Source organism: Thunnus thynnus, chromosome 15, assembly GCF_963924715.1.
Source record: "Thunnus thynnus chromosome 15, fThuThy2.1, whole genome shotgun sequence".
Lineage (NCBI taxonomy): Eukaryota > Metazoa > Chordata > Actinopteri > Scombriformes > Scombridae > Thunnus > Thunnus thynnus.
The window spans coordinates 13966642-13990974 of record NC_089531.1 but is presented as its reverse complement, the minus strand read 5'-3'; the positions used below and the strand labels follow the sequence as shown (position 1 = coordinate 13990974).

The 24333-nt window shown below is 39.1% G+C and overlaps 1 protein-coding gene across 2 annotated transcripts; it reads right to left on the bottom strand.

The window, feature by feature from the left end:
- Positions 1–887: 887 nt before the first annotated feature.
- Positions 888–24168, bottom strand: LOC137198829 (synaptic vesicle glycoprotein 2A-like). Of its 2 annotated transcripts, XM_067612792.1 has the most exons (13): positions 23853–24168; positions 17950–18686; positions 16364–16544; positions 15095–15246; positions 14514–14647; positions 14271–14360; positions 12972–13079; positions 11760–11848; positions 11494–11658; positions 11240–11373; positions 7661–7867; positions 7411–7570; positions 888–5825 (listed from the first exon to the last, which is right to left on the bottom strand). In XM_067612792.1, the coding sequence occupies exons 2-13, from the start codon at positions 18557–18559 to the stop codon at positions 5642–5644; spliced, it is 2214 nt and encodes a 737-aa protein (XP_067468893.1). In that variant the 5' UTR covers positions 18560–18686; positions 23853–24168; the 3' UTR covers positions 888–5641. The 2 variants fall into 2 exon arrangements, with proteins under 2 accessions (XP_067468893.1, XP_067468894.1); XM_067612793.1 differs by lacking the exon at positions 23853–24168 and having other exon boundaries at positions 17950–19415.
- Positions 24169–24333: the final 165 nt, after the last annotated feature.

Sequence of the window (24333 nt, the reverse complement as noted above, 5' to 3'; positions counted from 1 at the left end):
TTCTTAAGCTTTTGGCAACATTTACAGTAGCTTTAGCTATCTCAGACTATAACTGCAGCTGCTTAAGATGACTTAACTCCAGAAAAGGTACTGTGGGCCCCAGTACTGGCACAGCAATCAAACAACTAAGTTTTTGAACAATGGATCCTTTTCACAGCAGAAATTTAGGTATAAATAATGATTGCTCTATTCTATTAATTGACCCAGTAAACACAATACCAGAGCCCTGGAACTGGCTCACCTAAAAGTAATGCAGCCTTTATTAACTGCACCTGTTTTTCCTGCTTTTACAAGTCAAATGTTTGCTCTGAAAAAGGTCTATTTGGTCTCAAATTGTGAACATGAAAGCCAGATGGCTGCATACTAAAATGGGGTTGGATAATACAAAATCTTAAATCTTGATTTTAATGATGGCAAATATCTTAACTCAACTTTAATTGAAGTTAATGTGTAGAACCAAGTTCTGGCTAGTTAAATGAATTAAACGCCTGTTCAAGTTTTTTGTTTTTAATCATCAAACCAATTCTTAAACCATGTATATCAGGTGTTTCTGTAAAGCAAAGCCCATTATTGTGCAACATGGCCAGAGATATTGGCTACCTTGGTAAAACGTATACAAAAATTCCCATTTCACAATATGCTATATATCATTCAAACCTACTAAATATTAAATGAACAAATTGGAAGATAAATTCTGTAGACTGGGCCTTTCCTGCTAATAAAGATAAGATGGCTGAATAAAATGTTTACATTACTGTATGTGCAGCTATTGAGCAGATCTGTCTGATCGGTCAGTGGGTTCATACTGAATATATTGTAAAGTAAAACCTACAAAGTGTGAAACAAAACCCTGAATTGAGCGTAAAAATTTATCTCATGCTATGCAATGCAATCCATGACATAGTTTATTTCTTTCTTGCAGTTTTATTTCCATTATGATTTATAATTTTCTTCATAGAACTGGATAAATGGCACAAAAGTGCAGACCCCAGCATAATGAACAACTCTCACATAAAATAAATACAGCACCTTTTCAGCATCACTAAAATATTCTCAATATCCAGAAGTAATAAATACTGAATTTACCAAGATTTTCAGTCTTCATTTACAAAACACAAAGACAACACACAATAGATTTTGTGTCATATCGAACTTTTTTTTTTTTTTTTTTTTTGGAATTGATTTCCTTGATCTTTTGTTCCACAAATTCCATACTTGCACGTACAAACATCTACAGTTTCTACACACAGTACATTGATTTTTGAATTGAACTCACATTTAGAGTACAACCTTTATCATTTTAATAAACAGGTTAGAGTCAAACTAAAGGAAACGCAAACATAAACTCCTTCAGTACAACTACAGTGAAGGATTCTTGCAGATGAAGGAGTTGTTTTCTGGCATGGGGTCGGTCCGTGTTTTTCAGGATTCATTGAGGATTGATCTGTCAGTAGTGTGCTCTGAGTGGAGAGGTGAGTGGACAGACACCATGCCATAAAAACCCTCCATCCCTTTATCAGACCGCCATCAGCAAAGGAAGTCTTCAGGCTGGTGTTCGCTTTATTTTGACCATATCACTGCCATCATTATACATAAAACTCATATATATATATATATATGTACTGTATATATATATATATGTATATATATATATATATATATATATATATATATATATAGAATGAAAATTCTACACATAGCAACATTAAATAGTGAACTTTTACATTTTGGACAGGAGCTTCAATTTGACAGAGGGCGCTCTTTTGATGAGTTCATAAGCTGTGGTCCTTTTGGATTTAATACTGACTTCCGTTTTTTCCTCAGAATTGCTGAGAACCACAGAGGGGGAAGGCTCCACTTTATTGCTTACGCCTCCCCCGTTTAAACAGACTCACATGAACAAAATGTCAAATTGTACTGTTACTAAAATCATCAATCATCTACATTTTCTGCTCCTTTCACCTCAAGTGTATTGCCCTTTTCCGGCCATATCTTGTACCTCTGTGACAAGATGAATTGCACAATTCACAAGCATCCTCCTCAGAAATTCAGGCATATATATTTAAAAAAAAAAAAAATTACCTGGGTCAAAGGTAAACAAGGAGCACAGTCACTACTAACTTACTTTCAGGACACATACTCAAGTTTCACCAATTTAACCCCACTTTGATTAAGAACAATCACTGCAAGCAACAAATCTATGTCATCATACAACAATGAAAACACTAGTTCTTGCTTTAGACAAAAACAGCTGGCATACAGGACATCCAAGAAGTCAGACAATAAGATACGAACATGCGTCACGATCGGTTGAATACAGAAGGATTAGGGGGTGAAGTCGTCTTTGTGAATTTAGCATGTGATCTTTTTCCCGTATTTCTAAACAGAGGAACAGACCGCGCTATCTCTGACACCGGCAATCTTTGATGGCATTTTATTTATATACTGAATTGTATCAGCAAAAGAGCACCCGAGTCTGTTATGAAGAACAACACATTAAATTCTACACTGCATATATTGCATTAGATGTTTGTTTGTTTGTTTTTTTTCTCTTCTCGTAGTGTAAATATATTTCGTGGTCCCCAACTGAGCTTTATTCATCACAGGGATGAAAACCAAGCAACAGAAAAAAGTAGAAAAATATGTGACAGACATTTCTGCACAACAGACCATTTAGAGTCAGCTTACACACACGCACACACACGTAAACACAGATGTCCTCATGAACAATGTGTCCAAACAGTCTCTCAAACATGAACAAAACGGGACAAATTTGTTCATTAAGTATGCATAAGACTTTGTACGCCAACAGCAAAGGAGAGAAATGTTCCTCAGAATGAAATCTAGATTTGACAACATTATAGGAGTAGTTTGACAACTTGGGAAATTATTTTAATTGCTTTCTTGCTGCAATTTTGATGACAAGATCGATACCACTCTCATCTCTCTGTGAATTAAGCACAGAGCTGTAGTAGCCGCTAGCGTTGCTAAAAACTCAACCTTTAAAACATTTTCGTTTGTTTAATCTGTACACAGATGGAAATAAAAAACAACCTTTTGTTTTATGAGGAGTTACATGTGAACTATTTCTTGGTCAACAGCCGGGAGCAGTGAATTCTCAGTGTTGTCGTCATGGTGAGGTTGCCATTCAACCAGCAAAGATGCTGCACAGAAGTGCTCCTTTTAAAACCACGAAGTGCCATTTTTACATTTTACTGTTTGTGAACAGACAACACAAACAATATGTCTTAATTAGTGAGCTTTAGAAGTGATAGCAGGCATATTTTTTTTAACTTTGAAGCTAGCTAGGCTAGGCTAGCTGTTTCCCCCCCGCTTCCAGTATGCTAAGCTAAGCTAACTGTCCCAAGGCTTTTGTTATATACTTAACACACAGACAGGAGAGTGGTATCAAACTAAGCAGGGTATTTCCCAAAATGTCGAACTGTTTTTTTAGAATCTCTTATTCTCTCTCTCTCTCACACACACACACACACACACACAGAGTTAAAGAGGTCAGACAAACTCCTGTAGCTGAGATAGTATCCATTTTCCATCTTAAGTTTGTGAGTTACATTATCCATCAACTCAAAGGTAGAAGCTCACCCACTGACAATGCCGAAGTCCTCGATGGTGTGAACAAAGCCTCAAACATCCTAAACATGCACACACACACACACACACACACACAATCTAGAGGACGTCTTTAGGTCAAACATCACACTCAACCAGCATTTAAACCACTGGGTAGCAGCAGTAGCAGTGGTCATGTACTCACTCATTGATTGTCCGCACACATATTGATGTACACCTTTGGAGAAATTATACCTAAGTGGTGATATGTATAAATAATCAATTCCTTTTAGGGTGTTTGTGTCCAATTTAGATTAAAGTCACAATAGGTATTTTTTTGTAAAACTGTTTTAAACTACTGATGTTGTCCTTGAAGACATTAAAGCATCATCACACTGGAGAACAATGAGCAGTAAATTTTCATTTTTTCTGGTACAAATGATGCAGTGAAGGAATGACTGAACAGGAGCCCTTAAAATTAAATCAGACAAGTGATTTGTAATCTTTGTTTTCACTTTGTGCCACACTGCCTAATCAATAGGAGTCTCTTTTTTTTCACTGCCTCTTCTTCTTTTGGTCCTGTTTGATTTGTGCTTATGAGTATAATGAAGTCATATCGGGACTTTTAAGGGACATAAAACAACTTGAAGAAAGTACTGAAGAGAACCCAAACAGAAAAAGCAATTACAAAACAATAAAAGGCAAAATAATCAACTTGTTTTGTGACTTGTTTTCATTTTAAGGCTATTGTAGATATGCATTTGGTATGGCGCTGAACCAGAAATACCAGAATATTATTCTGTATGTGCAATAATTTGGTGCGATGGTGCCACAATATAATATATTTCACCACGCCTGAGCTACTGCATGATCTAAAGTAATGTATGTGATAATAATTAGTCTTAAAATGTGACTGCTGCTTCATACATTCTGCTGTTGGATCAATAAAATCCCCAATGACTGAAAAATATGGTCTACATGGCTGCACTGATTTGCATGAAATAACGGCTTTTAAAGAAATAAATCAGACACGTTCTCTTTTCTGGCATAAGGACACACACGTACACAAGCAATCACACAAACACTCACATACTCACACAGCTAATTTAGGCAAATATTACACAATGTTATCTGCTCTCACATTAGCACTTGACCAAAATCTGTCCCACAGAAGTTCCTGCGTTGCAGACACCATCACACTGCCACAGCTGTACGGGTTAACAACAGGGGAGGGAGAAACATTAGTTGGACGTTTAACACCGAACACTCAGGAACTGGATCAAACTATTCCCATTTACAACGGAGAATCCTGTGAAATGCATCTCCTCCTGTCTGTGTTTTTGAGGTGATAAGTAGAGGAACAGACCGGCTTCATGCAGGGAAAAAGGAAAAGTTAAACTCTCTGTATGAATTCAGCCGGCCTTACTGGAATGTTTTCGTGCTCCAGCAGCTTTCGCCTTCAGTAGGCAGTGGTCAACAGTCTTGGGTGCTAAATATATTAGCCTATATACTAAAAATATATTCACCCTGAAAATCATTGTATGATCTTTTCAAAAAGACACTGAATTGTCGCAGTGACGTCACAGCAAATGAAAAAGCAGCACTGTAAGCCAGTCAGACGAGAAAGAAAAACACTGCAGTCATATTTGGAAACTGACAACAAACACTGACTGAATCTTTTCACACGTTCCCTCAGACATGGCTTTTTTTTTTTTTCAGTCTCATCTCTTCATTTGACCACTCTTGTCTTTTCACTGTACTGTGGATCTGTGGGCATTTTAACAAGTTATCCTAACTGCACATTTCCATTTTTTACAGCACAGATAAACTGTTATCATTCAGATGTGTTATTTATTTCTACGTCTGTGTGCTCTTCTGTTAATCACTGTGGGTCTGTAAAGACTTTGAATGATGCAATCCATATTTCAAAGGATTCTGGGCTTACAATGGGGATGGCAGTCTGTTGTCTCGGTGTGTGACGGGCAGCGCTGAAGCTCTCAGGGATGTTCGGGCTCTAGTTGTCATACACACACTCCAGCTGTATTCTGCTGCCCACTGCTGGTCATCTGCTTTACTGCAACACTTGGCCTCGTGTTTCAGGCAACTTCGTTGCAAGGAAACTACCTGCAGCGAGTGCGCCAGCGGCAAATAAGATGGGTAGGGCCTTGGTGATGCCAACAAACGACTGGAAGATGCTGATGCCCAGTACGGCCGCCAGTTTACAGAGAGCGTTCAGGAAGCCGAACGCTGTGGTCCTGAACACAAGAAGAGAGGAACAAACAAACTTAGCAAGAGTTTTAACAACTGATATGAAGAGAACTTTAAACAGATCTGCAATTTACTACATTTAAACACCTTTTCTGTGTATATTCTAACCAAAGATGAGTCAAAATAGGAGGTAAAATAGTTTCATTTGTTGATTTAAACATGAATCTGTACAATTATTTTGAATATGTAATAATGAATTATAACCTGCTATTATTTGTGCATTTAATACACTGCTAGTTGTAGTGTTAATGGTTCTTGTTCATTGTTTCATGCGCATACACGTGCTCATCCCACATGAACCTATGAGATGCCAAAAATTTTGTTGCAGTGACGAAACACAACTCGTGCACTGCGTTTCAAACAAAGGGCTTTGTTTCCCTTCACAGACGCCACATATAAAATTTACCACAAATAAAACAGTTAATCTTAGTAACAATTCAATCAAGAGAAGTCATCATAGATGAAGAACATTTTACTAAATGGCCCTTAAATCATCATATAATAAACAACATATACATAAAATGGACTTCCTCTTCAGTCTTACCCACATCACACAACAAACAAAGCCTTTTCTCTGCAGGGAAACCATTAAACCCACTTGTTTCTATAGCTGAAGACGACGTCCCTGATCGTTACTGTGCAAACAGAGATCTTTGACTTTTGGTTACATTTTTCTTCACATAAGGTTCTCCAATACAGAGATGATAATTAAGGTTTGTACAACCACTTCAACAGACTGTCTTTCTTATCTTATATGGCAACATATATTCCATAATTTGCCTATAGTAAATGTTTAATAATGTAAGTATAATGATGAATATACCAAAATTAAGTTTACAAACCATACCTGAAAGTAATTTAATTAACTACTCATGTGACAAATCACTTATGATTGAAAAAGTGTGGCTCTGAGCGCAACATTTCTAAAAATTACTCCATCTTATCTGTATCAGGTAGTCTTAGAGGGGTAACCACTTGAACTGCCCCGCAATATATATCTGAAAGACGAAACAGGTGAGCTTCTTCTGCACTGAAATTCAGCTGGGTACTTTTCCTCAAAAAAAAAAACAGCAATGTCTGTATTTGCTAAAACAGTAAAGTCAGGAAAAAAGGTAGAACTGAAGAGGTCAAAAACAGCAAAAGAACCACTTCATGTGTTGATCTTTCGGGTAAACGTATTTGCGTTTCACCATGAAGCCCTCAGAAAGCTCTTTTTAAAAGATGCATCATGTGATCTCCAATCAACAGAAACAATTGTACCTGTACACCTACAGGAAGATCCTCCACTCCCCACAAAAGTAATAAATGAAATCTATATATTGTTAGGAAAACATGTCACAACTGAATCCCTGCAGGCGGTTACGTTTCACAACTCAACAGAAAAGTCAGTCACAAGCTGTGTATCTATCACTCTGAGTAATATGGATTTCTGTGACTAACTGTGTTGTGCTATTTGGTGGTTGATGACATGGAGGCCAGCTGTGCTCCTGTCATCAGAAAACAAAAACACACATAAGAACAATAAGAGCCTCTCTGTCTTCACAGCAGTGAAAACAGCTCCTCCCATGGTACCTTTTATCCGAAGGGTAGAGCTCCACTGTTATCACATCTAGGGCGTTCCACGAGGCGATGCTGATGCCACCAAACAGACACAAGAGGGCAATCATCCCTGACTCACTGTTGCCGAACATCAGGAAGAAACAGCTGACACAAGAGATGACACTGGATCCCGCTGTGTGCAGAGAGGATTAAGAATCACATGTTAGTTAAAACAGCCTCAAGCGTCACGAGTGAATTATCTGCGCTGATTAAATTTACCTACCCAGCATCCTCAAACGCCCAATTTTGTCCATTAATAGAGCTGAAACGATGTTGCCAGGCAACACGGCCAGCGTGCCAAGGAAGTTAACAAAGTATATCATGTAGGCATTGTTGAAGTCATCACTGAAGTCCAACATGCAGCCCTCCTTGTTGTGGAGGAACGTGCTGTTCACCAGTTTACAGTTGACAAACCTGTATTTGAACAAATCTGAGGAGAGATACAATGAGAAAGAAGTGTTAATGCTTTGTGATGTTGAATCAAAAGAGTAAGAAAACTGATGAATCCTTGAGGATTCACTGGGGATGAGAAGAATGTACCATCCTCAGTTTTACAGATTTATTTCCTCACTAAAGTCTCTATAAATCGTGTTCCCTGTCCAGCTATGGGCAGAAAAATCCCAATGTGAGAGAAGAGAGTCAAAAAAAATGTCCTATACACATTTAAATCGTCTTCATTTGTTACAGTGCGCTCACAGCAATAAGCTTACAAGCTGCAGTGAGGCGATTTACATTTAGTCATTTGGCAGCCGCTTTTACCAAAATGGATTTACAAGCGAGGCAAGACAATCAAGCATTAGAGGATTCAAAAGAGCCGTGGCAGAAATTCTCAAGTAGCTGACCAGGTACAAGTATAGTGAGGAAGAGGACTAGACAGAGAAGGTAGTAGAAAGCAGAAAAATACATAAGAAATACTATAAATAACAACAAGGTAGTGCATCAAGCTCAGGTGTTCATGTAGAGATCTTTTGTGCCCTGGATTTAGCCTCTCAGGCAACATACAGCTACATCTTATTCATGGAGGATGTTGCTCTACGCTCTACGCAGCCTGAGAGGAAGACTGCAGACACTCCTCAGTGACTGGAAAAATACTCTCACTTCTTCCGCTGATTTCCCGGCAAAAAAAAAAAAAAGCAATAATAATGTTATTATTTATGGGAAATCTCCTAAAAGGACGCCAGAAGTGAACATTAATCAAAGATCTTGTGGTTAAGATACACTATTTATCACATCAGGTCTCTGTCAATGACACAAAACATGATTGATGAACCTCTGACTTCATTGTATTTCCCTCGAATTCTGAAACCAAAGCTACGCCCCCGCATAAATGATTACATGTCCTCAAATAAGTGGAAAGAGGGAGTTGAATGATCTCTCAGAAAAAGAAGCCAGGACATTTATGCAGCCACCACAAAACCAAATTCTCCGTCAGCGGCTGTTTTTGATCAAAATTCCCTTTCAGGCAGAGTCTAAAACATAAAAACAGAATCCAATACAAGCATTTTTGTCCTGCAAAACTTCTTAAAAAATACAGTAAAATAACAGAAGAGGTCAGGAGAGTTCAGACTGCATCTCCTCGAGGTTACAAAGCCCGCTACTTTATTCTGTGTTTATACTTTGCTGTCTGCAGCTGCACAAACACGATCATATTTTCTGATGACACTGCTGAAATTGCTTCCATACCAATAACCAATAACAGCTTTATAAAATGGACTCAGGCATAAAATGCTGAATGGTCATAAAATTTTAAATGCATAAATGACATAAAGATAAAAGAATGTGTCATTGGCTTCAGGGTTCGGAGGAAGTTGCTGCTGTAAAAGCTTCCAACACAGTTGCTGTGATGATGATGATGAACCTCAAACTAACTCACACAGCTCAGCATCTAATAGTTCACTATGTACGCAGAGAAGCAGCTTCTCTAGTTTTCTCAGACATGGATCAGTGATCAGAAATTAAAACCAGACATAGACATTTACAGCAAAAAAAAACCCCACCATGGACAGTTTTCATATAACCAAATGGAGTTTAAAATTAATTCAACATACAGATGAGTTAGACGAACAGTATATTTGGTTCTGAATAGCAAGTAAACACATTCTTGAATCTGTTTTCCTTTAATCACAAAACACTGTTTGACATCTAGCTGTCACTTTGCCATCAAGCAGTCCGGATGGAACGCTGGATTTGTTTACGTTGCTACGGTAACAGTTCTTCTGCAGTGTAACCACGGGATACTAGCAACAGATGTTTCTATGGTTTCAATTCTGCTGAAAATACTATTTATTTTTTGTTTGTTTGTTTTTTATGCAATCAAATAATCCAAAATTCAGATTTCATCTCAAATTATTTTTGTTTTTGTAACTTGTTGAGCTGCTGTATAATATTGATCATTACACATCAGAGTGATTAAAACTAACACTGAAACAATCACTTGATTAGTTGATTTGGACAACAGTTTTGATAATTGATTAATTGTAAGTAATATACAATGTTATAATTTCATTGAGCAGACGCTTTTATCCAAAGCAACATACATATGAGAGTTAATACACAAGCAAGGATCGAGTCAGGAGAGAATAAGTACCATAAAGCTAAGTTGAGGTCTGATAGGACAAAGGTGCCAACAGCAGTCCATAGAGGCAGTGCACAGAGTTCATAGAAGTGGAAAATAGTTTTTTTTCATGAATGTCCATCAGGTGCAGGGATGTTTGTGAAAGAGCCGGGTCTTCAGCATGCTCCAGTTCCTCAAAGGTGGAGATTTGCTCTTTTCTCTGTTTTATATCACTTTACAGCTGCTCTAATCAATATTTTTATATCAACATTAGATCAAACTCATATGTGTAATGTGAGGGGGTCACTCGTAGCAAGAAGTTACCACCCGACTCTGCAGTTTTCCTCAGCTCGACGGAGCGTTTTAGCATCTCTTCAGCTCTCAGTGTTTTTATAACAGTGTCATTGTTCTCATAGCGTCATTTCCAGCCACAGCTGGGGGCTGTTTTCAGCAAAAAAGCTATGACAAAACCCACTGTGCTCTACCTGCCCAACACTAAACAGAAACAGTTAGAGACTAGCTAAACACTTCACTCATAGAGACTGAGGACAATCTCCCAGGTTTCATTTTAAAACTGGGTGTAAACTGGGTGTAAGAGAAAAATCTGCATTGCAGAACCAGTATGAAGTCTTTAAGGAAGTCCTTCATATTGGGGCAGTGACAGTTCACTACGGAGGAGAACGGGGGGAGAGCATCATTTCTGTCCGGTAAGGCATGTCCTTGACAAAATATAAGGGGTGTCGGTTTGTTAGCGGCTGTTCTCACCGCTGTTCAAGCAACTACCTTGCATTTAGAAATCCCTAGACTTCAGTGGGCGGAGATCCCCAACTAGAGACTAGTGGATGAACATAGTGGAGCATTTAGCACCTAAAGAGACAGATATTTCCCTCAAACCAGAGCTAGACTTCAAATGATTGTTAATATTGCTCCTTGTCTGCTGGATGTGTAAATGAGTAACTGTTTGCTAACATGTTCACCATTATCAACTTCACAAGGTGATAAAATGTCAGCTGCCCCCAAGAGACCCAAAAAGTCAATTAACACAGGTTTAATTTGGGGGTTTTGGCCAATTATGAGACAAAGACTTGGGCTCTCAGAGGTGGTGATATTTACCATATCTTGACATTAAATAATTCGAAAATAACTGCAAGATTAATCAATAATTAAAGTAATCATTAGTTGCAGGCTCACCATGATACTGACCACATGTTACACATCAGCACCGAACAGATTTCTGATGTTATTTACCTGTGTTATAAAACAAACTTGCAATGAAGGTGCAGTTTCTGAAGACGGTGTGTGTGGAGGTGATGTCCTCGAAGTAGCACTCCTCAAACACAGAGTCTTCAAACACCATGGACTTCATCTTCAGGTTGAGGAATCTAGTAAACAGGTTGTATAGTTTCAGTTTTTTGTTTTAAATTGTTCAGTTCTGAAGTATTTATTCAGTATTTATTTACTCTATTTAACTACTCAAAGACTGCAGCTCACACAACACTTACTTGTCATTGAAGTAGTGTCCTTGGCGATGCACTTGGTTTTCCAGGGTGAAGTTAAAAGTGATGTGCTCCACTCGTTCCTTGGTGAAGGTCTTTGTGCGTGATTCATATTCCTGCTTCTGGATGTACTTGATCATATCAGGGAACCACACAGTCAATCCGTAATAGCTGCAAAGTTGTGAAAGTCAGGGACAGATGAGATAAGCCTCTAAAGTGACCATGATTCACGGTTACAGTAACACTGGAGGTTTTGTGAGTCTTTAGTTTACCTGAAAGACATAGTAAACCAAACAGCCATGAGCATGAAAGTCGTCCGTTTATATTCTGGGCTGAAGCAGGCAAGAATGTTTTTCCGCATCTGCAACATGTGAACAAGAAAAAACACAACTTTTGATGAAGAAATCTTGGGAGACCAGATTTAAACTGATCATAAGGTCTGTTAATTTCTGTCTAATCAAATGACAGGATTCTGGCACACATTGCATATGCTCAAACTTTAACCATTGAACGTTGTAAAAGAGTTTGAATGTGCGTTGTGTAGATGTAGAGGAGATGAAACATGACAGCAGCCAGGCAGGTTTTCCTGAAGCGTTGTGGGGTGTGAGATGTATAGACTATCCTTTAAACTACAACTTCAGTCTCAACACAGCAGTGTTTCAATTTGAAGGGGGGAGACTTCCAGTGAGCATTAAGAAGAAACAGATTCAGAAGAAAATGGAGGGTGTAGGCGTCTATGTGAATCAGAACGTAGGCTGAAGGCAAATTGAGATCAGGCACAAAGCAGAGCAGTAGTGTTGCAACAATGTGCAACATAATAAGAAACAAGTTAAAACACATGAAAGTAAAATACAAAACATAAAATCTGTCTCAATGATTTAGCCACTAATGCGACAAAAAAAACAGAGATAAACACCAAATCCTTGAAATAAGGACCACCAAATTCAAATTTAGAGGACAAAAAGCAACAGAGAAAGTCTGCATGTGGGTAAAAGACTTGAGGCAGTTAGTTTATTTTCTGTTTAATCAGCCATAAAATCAGAGCGAGGTCAAGAGGACAAAATAATTAATAAGTAAAAAGCTGGTATTTTAAACCTTGTAGCTACCATGTCGCCTACGCTTCCATCCACCCTGTCCACGTCCCCACTGAGGCCTTTCACAGCCAAGCCCTGAGCTGTGAAAGGCCTCAGCCTTGTATAACAAGTGTCATTCTGCAGTTTTAAAGAAGCAGCGATCTCAGATATGATCTCGGGGGTGGGTGGGAGGGGGGGGGTTTATTTCACGCTTTTAAAATCTGGTTACAGGCATTTGGTTGCAGTGTTAGTCCAGAAGTGCTTGCACAACAATAAATCTCCTCGTTGTTCCAATAAACCCCACAGAAGGCCTCAGAGCCACTCCACTTCCAATTATCTCAGTTTGAATAAATCATATATATGTGAATTATATTTTTAACCAGGAGGGTTTTTCCACTCAGCTTCACTCACCTGATGGGAGAGGCTCATAATCTTCAGCCTGTAGCGCTGCCAGACGGGAGTGTCTGTGCCAGTGTCCACCAGCTCATCCATCTGTTTCACGGTCTTGATTGTGGTGACCTTGGATGGAAAAGATGCAAGTCATCCAGAGACGTGACTTCAGCCAGATATCCTGGACTGAATATTGATGGTGGTGCTGCTTTTCTTAAGAGCTTCTACTGGGGATTGAAAGGACACCCCCGCCCAACTCCTGTTATTGTCGCCCACAGTTTTACAGTTTCACGTTTCATTTACTCAATAAAATCTCTCAAACAAAGACTTCTGATTATCCAGCTGCCAAAATTCAAATGAGAGAAAAGAAAAGTTGATAAAAATGTTGCAACCATTCTGAAATGAAGCTTTACAAGCAGCAGAGAGTGTTTCGCAAGCTTTTTTTTCACACTGTGTTTCGCCTGAGGGCCACATAGAGGAGGACAGCAGGCAATACTCAGTGCTGGAGAAAATAACTCCTCTGCATAATTTTTCCATTTTAAAGAAATAATTTATATCTTTATTTATAGTCAATGTTCTCCTAATACGATGCTAGAATTGAACAATAAAAGAAAAGGCAGTAAAAACATGTATCTATCACAAAGTCTATATATATAAACCAAACTTATGTCCTTGGAAATAACAACAGTACTTTTTCCTTAATACCAGAAATTATCAGCATCATTTAACGGCATCATCGTTTACTTGTCAAAGATCTCTGGAGATTGAAATTTTCTTCATTAAATTTGGGAGCTATTGACACAGTTTGCTTAACCTGAGTCTGTTTTCACAACCTGTTGGAAATTACTACATTTGGTACCTTTAACTGCATGTTGTTGTTGTTTTTTTCAGGATTTGAATTGTTTTTATGCAAACACAATGAAATGTAGACAAGACATGTGGAGGCACATTTTGTTGCTTGAATGTTGTGTGGAGATAATTTATCTGTGCACCTGACTTTAACTTTAACATAAAATACACTTTCTAAGTCATAAGTTCGGTTCCAGCCGGCAGGCATAAGTATCTACCATAAAACAGCGTCACAGTATGTTGGAAAAGTTTGTGATCCTAGTTTTAAAACGTTCAGCCTGTTTTGATTTCATGTCTAAGTTTTAAATCTTTTACAGCTGACAATAAAACTTTGTTTGGATTTCTTGCTGTGAAGGTCCATCATTGCTCAATGATTTTAGTGGAAATACGTTACAGAGCTTATGAGAGTCTATTTGAATGTCTGCCGAGGTGATCGTAACAATGTGAGTGGTTTTTCTTAGAGATACTCACTGAAAACACCTTCTCTGGGTATCCCTTTGCTCGCATGTTAGTGTCATGAACTTGCTTCAGAATCATCCAGCCTTCATCGTGTTTGCCATTCTGTTTAGGGAGAAAGAGTAAAGGGCATGCTGTGTACAACGTTCCTGTTTTTCTCTGTGTGTGATATCCCCATTAATGTTCAGAAGAAGTATCACAGTCATATACATGGATGAGTAAAGCCAGCCAATACTGTCAGCGAGCACATCTGCTAACCTCTAGGTAGAAGCGTGGGCTCTCTGGCATGGCACTGAGGGCAGCAATGGCTGCAACAGAAGGAAATGCGCACACTAACACAAACACACGCCAGCTATGGAACTGATACGCCGAGCCCATCTGGAAACTCCATCCTGAGAAGACAAAAAAAACCAAAACAACAACAGGAGGAAATGAGCTCACACCTTACACCTTTTTACTATCAGCTCTTAACTTTTCCGTGTAAATGTGCACCAAGTTAATCAGATAATCCACATTTCTGTATGTATCTATCTTTGTAGAGCAGAGTTTTGAATATATTTAATTTGATGTGACAGAGTATGAACCATGCTCTTCTTTCTTCTTCCCTCCAGGGAAGTCAGGGGTCAGAGGTCAGAGGTCAGCTGCACTGCAGCGTCTCTGAAGATGCTTTCCAGCAAACAAGCATGAACCTGCATTTTTCCACAGACCAGCTCATTCTGCTAACAAACCCAGTCTTCAATCTGTGTTCATTCTTTGTTTGCTGCAAATATCTACATTTAAGTGTAAATCAAAATGAGGATAACCGATTAGCATGAACAGCTAAGAAGCTGTTAACTCACCATAATGAGGGATTATAGCCCAGGCCATCGCAGATGCGTATATTCCCCCAATCATCCAGAACATGCAGAGCCAACTGAGGTGCTCGCCGCGCTTCTCTTGGGACAGAAATTCAGAGTAGTAGGAAAACACGATGGGAATAGAGCCGCCAATCCTGCAAAGACCAGAAACCAACTGAGCCCAGAGTTGAACTGTCCCTGTGTTTAATAGCAGAGATCCAGTTTAGGCTGTGAGATTAACAATATTTTGTACTTATTTATTTCACATTAAATATCCTCAAATGCAAGATATACAGTATCTAAGTGCCAATTGTTTACTTTGAATAACTGTACGATTAATGTAACAGGCATGATGAAACAGTACAAGTGAAAGCAAATGACTTCAAACTAAAACTAGAGCGACTGAACTGTTTGCAAGTGAAGGCACCACGGGTTGAATCTCTGACCTACAACCTTTAATTTACTGCACTGGTTGTTTTGTTTGGTCACTAAAGCTTTAACAGGATTTTCTATCTCTCTATACTCCTGTTACTCCTTCATCATGGTGCGAAACTAACTCTTAAGAGCTCAGTGGGAAAGTGACAGATTTGACCACCAGTGGAAATGATTCCAGCATCTCAATTTGCCACTTCACTAAACCAGAGAAACTGCTGTTTTCAATTATGTAAACTCTGGTGCCTTTGCTACATGCTGGAAAGGATAAAAAACTGATTGGATCATAGCAAAATATATCTATAATCAGTAATAATGATCCGTCTACTGTTTCACTCAGAATGGTGCAGTCAGATGTAAAATGCAGTGTAGTTATTACCAACACTTCTTCAATCTCTAGCAACTAGCTAAAGATTGCAGCTTTTGGAGGGTAAGTGCATTTGATTTTGTGACATATACACTTTAAACAGATATAAAATATTTTTTTCATTTATTTATACATAGGTACTCATTTTTCATTTATTTCTAGTTACTCATTTTCTTAAGTGTGTTGGTTAATATTAAGATTTTAAACTGCAAAAGGAGAATTCTACTTTTAGTAAATGAATATTTCTCTACAAAATTTCATTCTTTAAAAGTATTATTTATTAAATTACATTAAAATGATTATGTAATTACTATTAAAACAGATTCTTGACCTTTTGTGTTGTCCTTGCCAGATTGTACACTGAACATTACTCTATGTAAACTAAAACATATCCAGCGTTATAGTGACTGAACTAACAAATCAAATCAGGATAAGTGGCCCAGATTTAAAAAGAAAGTTATTTTTGTAATTACCCAACACCTGAGAGGAGCCGGCAAAACAGAAATGTGCTGTAGCCTTGGACGAAGGAGGAGAAGAAGGAGAAGATACTGTTGATGGAGAGAGAGATAAGGAGAGACTGCCGACGGCCTATCCGGTCAGCCAGAGCTCCCCAGAGGAACGCCCCGACCATCATCCCAAAATATACAATCAGACCTGTGGAAAGAGCAAATTAAGTGAAACTGTTATTATTCTGAATGCAAAATGCAAAATTTTTATCAAAACAAATGATTTTTTTTTCCTGTAGAACTTTACATTTACTGCTACAGATGTGAGTCTGTCCTATTTTTCCATGTCTGCTATACTCCTACTGTGAGATTTTGGGTAGATGAGAGTTTAAATATGAAGAGTAATACTTTATACTTCAAGAGTAATTTCAAAGGATAAGACATTATTATGTATTTTTCTAATCGTCAAATTTCATTAAAACACTAAAAACAACAATACGTTAGTCCATCTCTTAATACTTTTAGACTTCCCTGTCCTGTCTGAGGATCTCAGGCCCAAAGCTCATTACATACTGGAGACAAAACCCCCTAAAAATGGGTAACAAATATATAGTAATTTAAAAAGGTGTAGTCTTTAGCATTTAGCAACATTACTCATATAGGAAAAAATAGTGCATTTGTTGGTGGCTGTTTTCAGCTGCAGATTAATACACACTAGGTGTTCTGGTGAGTACTGCAGCAGTACAGTGTTTGTTGGATAAAGAAGCAACATGTAACCCAGTGTTACAATGTGGCTCACTGATATTTTAAAGGATATGGCTGGTGATTTTCTATATTTTTCTTATAATCAACAAACCTCATGTGCAGAGGCAAACCAATAATGAATTGATCTGACTTTCAAGTATTGCATATGTATCCAAATCCTGACGAATCATATTCTTCTGTGCTGTAGACCTCCATTGTTGTCCAAAAACTATTAAAAACACATCAGTCAGCCACACCGCTGCACTGAGTGACATGTTAATTCACCCCAAAGATTACGGTCACATTGGTTTGCTTTGAAACGGTTCCATAGACTAATAACAGAGATCATGTTTTCAGTCTCCAGAGAGTAGTCCTGTGTACGGCACTGCACATGCACAGGACAAACATAACACAACCTCTTGACTTTGTACTGAAGTTCTTTGAGAATTTAACAATATGATACAAAGTCAAGAGGTTGTGGTATGTAGCACGACAAGCTAGCAAAGACCTGTAAACAGAACCACGCTCCCTACTACTCTATGGAGACTGAAAATGTGATTACTGTTATTAGTCTTTGGAGTCGTTTCTGAACAAACTGACATGACTGTAATCTTCATGGCAACAGAAATAACCATATCCTTTCATAGTTTTTGAACAACAATGGAGGCGTACTGCATAGAGAAATAAGATTATGGGTGATAATTGTTAGTAGGATCAATAAGTCACTGGTTTAGATCTTCTCATGAAATTTGTTTAGAAAAATATAAAAGCTTCATCCTTTGAGCCATATAACACAACTTTGTGACACAGTAAAACCAGAACCTCTACAACAGAGGGAGGAGACACAATCACCCGTAGAAGAGTCTTACCTAGCATGCTTTTGTTAGGTTCAGACAGGCACATATCCTTCTCAGCGCTGGGGAGGACGAACCCGACCACAAAGATCTCCACGCCATCTGCCATGAGCGCCAACCCAAGCACAAAGTACAGGGTCCACTGGAATTTCCCGTGGCCACATTCTTGTAAAATGGTCTCGTACTGTTGAGCCAGCTCTTCCTGGTCCTTCCTCCTCTCTGCCTCGGACACCCCGATATCTCTGAACTGCTGAGCACCGGCCGTCACTGAGCCCGGACCTCCAGCCAGGCTTCCCTTGCCTGAGTCAGCTCTGGGGATTCCTTGGTACTCGCCTTCGTAGATCTCATCATCCTCATCGTGTCCCTCTGTGGAGTCACTGTGGCCGCCCTCGTCGTCGTTGGCCGCCTGGCTGTCTCCGCGGTAGTAGCCTCCATCCTGGCTTCCCTGCATGGGGTAGTCATCATCATCATCCTCTTCAAATCGGCTGTAGGAGCGCTTGCTGTACTCATCGCTCATCCGATCCACTGAACGGCCGACCTTCTTTGAGGCTTGCCGCTTGACCTCTTTGGCAATGTCTTTGGCACCTTTTATAAAGGCAGTCCGGTTTTGATAGCCGTCCTCCATTTTAAAGAGGTTCAGAAGTGGTCAAAGATTTAGCAGAGAGGCCACCTGAACGTGCTGGAGCGTCAGTTTGTTCAGGATACACCTCACAGTTTTAAAGAGTTGACTCCAGAACAGGCTCTTCTTATGTCTGAGAAGAAAATGGACATTTATATTAGCCAATCTTATGTTCTCTTTCGTAATCACTGAGGCATGTGGGGGGTAGGATTCATGAAAAGCCGCTTTGTGATCAAGGGAGGCATTTGGTGGCAGCTGCAAAAGCATCAGTGCATATTTCTGGTGACCTTTTACTGTCCAGTTCTTTGAACTGATCAGATCCTTCTTTCATTTAGCTAACTAAACCACCTAACCAGCCTTTGTGGATGTGTTTCAAGACTAAACCTGTTGCATTTCTCTATCTGCCCAGCATGCGCTCTCTGCTGAGTCACAGGCAGACCCGAGCGGTAATTACAGGGTGGGACACCGAGCCTCGAACAGTGAGAGTGATTTTTAATGGTTGTTTCTTGGTGCGGAAATGCTCTAGATGGCTCAGTTCGTGGTTAAGAGGGACAGTGTGTGACCATGACTCAAATGTAATGTGGTGTGGAGATAATGCTCCAAAGGATCAGACACTTAGTGGGAATCACTGTAAGGTCTACAATGTCTATGCGGCCATCCCATAATGCACATTAACACCACCTCGTTATGTCAGTTCAGCCCTGCTTACAAAACTTTGTATTAAAATGTCAAATTCTTGAATAGTTTGTTGTACTTAAAGCGATTGAATGTCAAGTTTGCCAATAAAACATTAATGATACTGAGGAAAACTAATAAATTGTACTTCAGGGATTAATCAATGATAACGTTTCTTAATTGAAAAACTGAACAGCTGCTGATTTAGAAGAGCTTTGTGGTTAAAAACAAATGAGGCTTGAAATTGGCAAAAAAGGACAGAAAATTGATGTCCGTTCTGCCTTTCTGCTGCAGTATCACATCTCCTTTGGCATAAAGATAACATTTATAAGGTACTGGCTCATGCTGTTCATTGGTGATACCCCAATGATCCATATGCCTCTGTATGAAGAGACTGTGTGCCTCAGTGTCAGTGTGCAATAAAAACAACATGTCGCTTTGAATTTGCGGTGCAGTATACTCGCTGAAACAACAGACAGGGAATGAGAGACATCACTGCAACACTCACTTTGACCCCTTTTTCAAAAACAAGGTCTGACAGGTAATAACGGACCAACAGAGCTTTAAATATTTGTCAGGTTCACAGTAAAGGGAGGGCTGCAGACTGGATTTTACAAATACTGAGGTCAGGAGTCCTAACGACAACATTTTTGACTGCGTGACCATCAAAAAAAAGCCTCTGAAATGTTCTGATTATATTGTTTTCTCTAATTGTTTGTGTGCCTCTCTGTAAATTTGATGTTCCTACAATATGTTCAATATGCTGGTATTCTAGGGGAGAAATACTAAACTCCCTCATTATCTTTATTTACTTTAACAGAATTAAATTGCCTAAAAACAGCCAAATACAAATATATTTAGTCTATTTAAAGTCTATTTAAAAATATATATTAATTAAAATACTTCACATGTGGAGTTACAGAATGTAAATTGCTCTGTAGGTTGTTAAAATCCCCAAATTTCTAGAAAGAATAGTGAGGACATGAGCTCTGTGTCCTCAATCATATGTTTGGATCTGAGCATACAGAAGCTACTGTACATGTTTGTTCCTTATAATTATCTGGAAAAAAACTCTAGTTCCTGTAGATGAGTATATTAAGTAGATAAGTTAGACAATATTAAGCATCTACGATGGGAAATGTGTATGATTAAGGTTTTTGGAGATATATTGTTTTAGTTTATTATTCAGAATATCTAAATCTGGCACCTGGCTTGTTTATTCATGCTTATTTTTATGCTTACTTATGTATGCTTATTTATTCAAAATCCCTATTTATATCCTGGTTTAACATGCTGCTACACTATGGTGCAATATTGCCTTCCAACTGCTGCTCCAGTACTTCGTTAGAAGTGCTGTAAATAATTGTTGTAAATGATGTAATCTCTCTCAGACCTTTGCTTAAATTATGGAAATTGATTGTGACCGAGGGAACCGCACATGAATTCCAATGTGTATGTACCTTACGTCTGTGCAAATGGCAATAAAGTCTCTCGAATCTTGAATCTTTATGTTCACAGCTGGATATGCAGAGGATCTATGCCAGTATCTGTGTGCTGCTCAGGGTTAAAACACATGGTTCATTGCTTTATTGTTTGTTAAATTTCATCCAAACATCCATTGTCTTCGGTCATCAGCCTGCAGATCCTCCACTGTCAGCATGATGAGCATATTTACTGGCACGGATCAAAGGAGCCCCACCAGGCCTGGTCAGCCAGGCTAAACTGTGGGATGCTAACCCAATAATATCTTGGACTGAAGCACTTAAAGGCCTGTAATCACTGAGGACCCCTACAAAACACAAGCACACGAGCCTGCGTAAAATGATAACATCAGCCTGTGGAGCCAGAGCTGAAAAAACAAAACAATAGAGATGCTTTTAAAGCCTCTGGTCCACCTGCTCAGGTGCTTTCATGTAATTTGCCTGATTAGATGTCTTCTCATGACAGTGTGACGGGCACCCTCACTCTTCTGTCAATAAGCCCTTTCGTTTCAATATATTGTGACATGTCATAGTAGGAAAAACACAGGTGTAAATAATGACATTAATGCTGAATTTAATTTAGCTGCTTCCGTTTCAGAGTCCTGTTATTGTGCATGATGGCCCTCTGGGACTCTTGAACAGAACAGAGCCATCATTAATGTTATTAGTAACACCTGAGCTTATAGTCAAAATGTCTGCTGTGAAAATAGCCTTTTTTGTTTTACTTGTTCAGGTTGGACAACGCAAGAAAGATCTCTTCCCTCACGTTCTGTCTTCACACCTCTATGGGTGAATTTCTGCTGTTTCCTCCTGTTAAATTTTCTCTGTCACTTCCGTTTTGCCACACTGCCAAAATCCCTACATCCACAGATCCGACGTCATTGTAAATCTTTCTGCCCCCAATCCTCAAGCCAATCATTCCTAGGCTGCCGTTCTTTAAATGCTACTCTTGTCATTCTGTCTTGCAGACCAACTATCGCACCATCCACCTCCTCTTCATCACCACCACGGTTCTCCATGATGTCTGAGGAGAATCGTCCAGAGGTTTCAACCACCTGCTGGTTTTATCCCCCATCTTCATATGGGTTTACACTTAATGAAGAGACATCGATGGAGTCTAATCACCATGATTCTTCCTCTGTTGCTCACCTCAATAAATATTGTTATACATTCCCAACTGATCTCCCCTCTCTAACCTCACTTAATTCCCATAATTCCCCAGCACAGCTCCATCCAACATCAACCTGAGCAGAGGTCTAATAAACCTTTTTACCAGCCGGCATTTTAAATTGTTATATAGGACAAGCGCAAGTGTTACTAATTATATTAACGATGGCTCTGTTCTGTGTCAGTAAGCCAGCATGCACAATACCAGGACGCTGAAACTGAAGCAGTTAAATTCCACCATCATTAATTTCATTATTTACACCTGTGCTTTTCCTGCTGCGACATGTCACATTGTCCTCCATGAAAAAAAGGCTCATTAGCAGGAATAATTTACATACTGTTCAGGTCAAATTTGACCCATTTTTACATTTGAGAGCAGTACAAACACCATAAACACCTTTCTTTTAGCGTGAATTGTTCTAAAAAAAAAATTTACAAAAATGGAAATCTTTTAATTTTTTTTAAAATTTCTGTCTAGCTGATACACACTTTTGTACATGTTCCACCTTAAAATAATAAATCACCATTCAAAACTGTTGCTGCATTCTTCACATTCAATAAAATCCATTGTATTCAAGATGGCTGTTTAGGTCACACAGGACCAAAAAATGTTTTTTTTTCCATAAACAAACAAACAAAAACCTAAAGAATACACTCTATGCTCTCTGAAAGCTTCATTAAGGAATAATGATGAGGTATCTATGAATTAAAAAATAGAACTGGTGCAGAAATTTGGTACAGAGACTAATAATGAGGTCGGAATATGAACAGTATGTAAGGGTTAAGCCACCTGCACACATATGCCATGAAAACAACAGTCATTGTAGGAGTGTTATAGAAATAAACCTCATCAAATCAACCTTCAGATAGATAGACAGATAGATGGACAGATCTGAATCTTTTATGCAACAGGTAATTAGCTACAAACGCACCACTTTATTTCCCACAAAATAAACTAAGAGATAAAAGACAAAGAGCAGTCAGACTCAAACAAAAGCTTTAAACTACACTTTCCTTGTCATCAAGTTGACATCATCTCTACATGCAGCTGGCAACATACAGCCCTGTCAGTGGAAAGAAGGGGAAGGCCTAAGGATGAGGAGGAGGAGGAGGAGGAGAAGGAGGAGGAGGAGGATATTCTACTCCCTGCATGGTTTGAGCAACGCTTTTATTTATTTATTTATTTATTCATTTAATGTCTTTTTTTTTTCCTTTCCATCCCCCCATTTAAAAATCAATCAGCATCAGATTTCTTGCAGGGCCAGAGCAGAGCTGATAGCCATCACATCACATGCACACATGCAGTCTTATGAAATGAAGCAGTGTTTGTCAGTGTCGTGATGAATAATCTTGAAACACTTGAAGATTAAACTACATCAACCACCAGCCAAAGAAATCACTAAAAAAAAAAATCCTCCCATGTGTCTGTAATATTTCGTTCTTTCCAACAGGGGTTTTTAAACATTTGTGATCTCAGTTTCTTGCAGGATTATTTTTCCACAAGCAGCAATTGGGTGAAAGGGCAGCAGCAAAAGATGTGCATTCAAGAGCCTGATTAAATATGTGTAAATTCAAGCCTCCAGTCCATCCTAATTGTGATGTTAAGAGATTAAAAAAAAGGCCTAATAGGCGCTAACAGGCCAATTTACACAGCCTACAAATACAGACGGATTAAAACACAAATCTGTCACAAATACCAGCCGATTGTCTCCTCGCTTGCATCCCGACATCTGCGCTGACAGTCAGAAATCTCACTGCCAGCAGCTTGTCACGACTTGGATTAGATTATAGGCCCGCGTCTCGATTCACAAAATCGATCCTAATTGCTGTGTGAAGCAAACGGTTAGAGAAACACGCCCATCGTCTCTCCCTCATGATGTCTTATTGTAAAGAAAAAAATAAAATAAATAAATCCATCATTAAAAGACGCCATCAGCCCCCTAACAGTCAATTATTCACGTTAAAATCAAACTCACCTTCCTTCCTTTGCGATGTGATTCCCTCTTCTTCAGCCCCGGAGATGGTGAGGATGAGGATGAGGATGAGGAGGAGGATGAGGAGGCGCACGAGGCTGTTGCCTATGAACCGAGTGATGATGATGATGCTGTGCTGTGCTGCGCGGCTCGGAGAAGAGAAGCCCACACATCCATCCACACACACTCCAGTGATGCGCAGGGGTCCCCTCCCTCCCCCTCCCTTCCCCCTACATGCGAGCCCCTCACGCGCGCACGAGCACATTAACGCCTTCGTGTCCGGAGGGGTTTGGCGCATATCTGCACACAATCTGCACCTCCTCTCCTCCGGTTTTGCATAGGCTGTTGCGCCTTTAAACACGTGCAATTTACGTTTTTTTCCCCATTTAAAGCAAATTCAGCCAATAATGGGTTTATTCATCAAGTGCTCATATTAAATACACTATATCCTCACACGCATGCGCGCACTAACACCTTATTTCCA

Excerpts from the sequence above, each read along its gene's own strand:
- LOC137198829 (XM_067612792.1), bottom strand. The coding sequence starts at position 18,559 with ATGGAGGACGGCTATCAAAACCGGACTGCCTTTATAAAAGGTGCCAAA. Across the intron at positions 11,849-12,971 it reads TTATGAGCCTCTCCCATCAG|ATGCGGAAAAACATTCTTGC; the intron begins GTGAGTGAAGCT and ends CACATGTTGCAG. Across the intron at positions 7,868-11,239 it reads AAGTTTGTTTTATAACACAG|ATTTGTTCAAATACAGGTTT; the intron begins GTAAATAACATC and ends ATCTCTCCTCAG.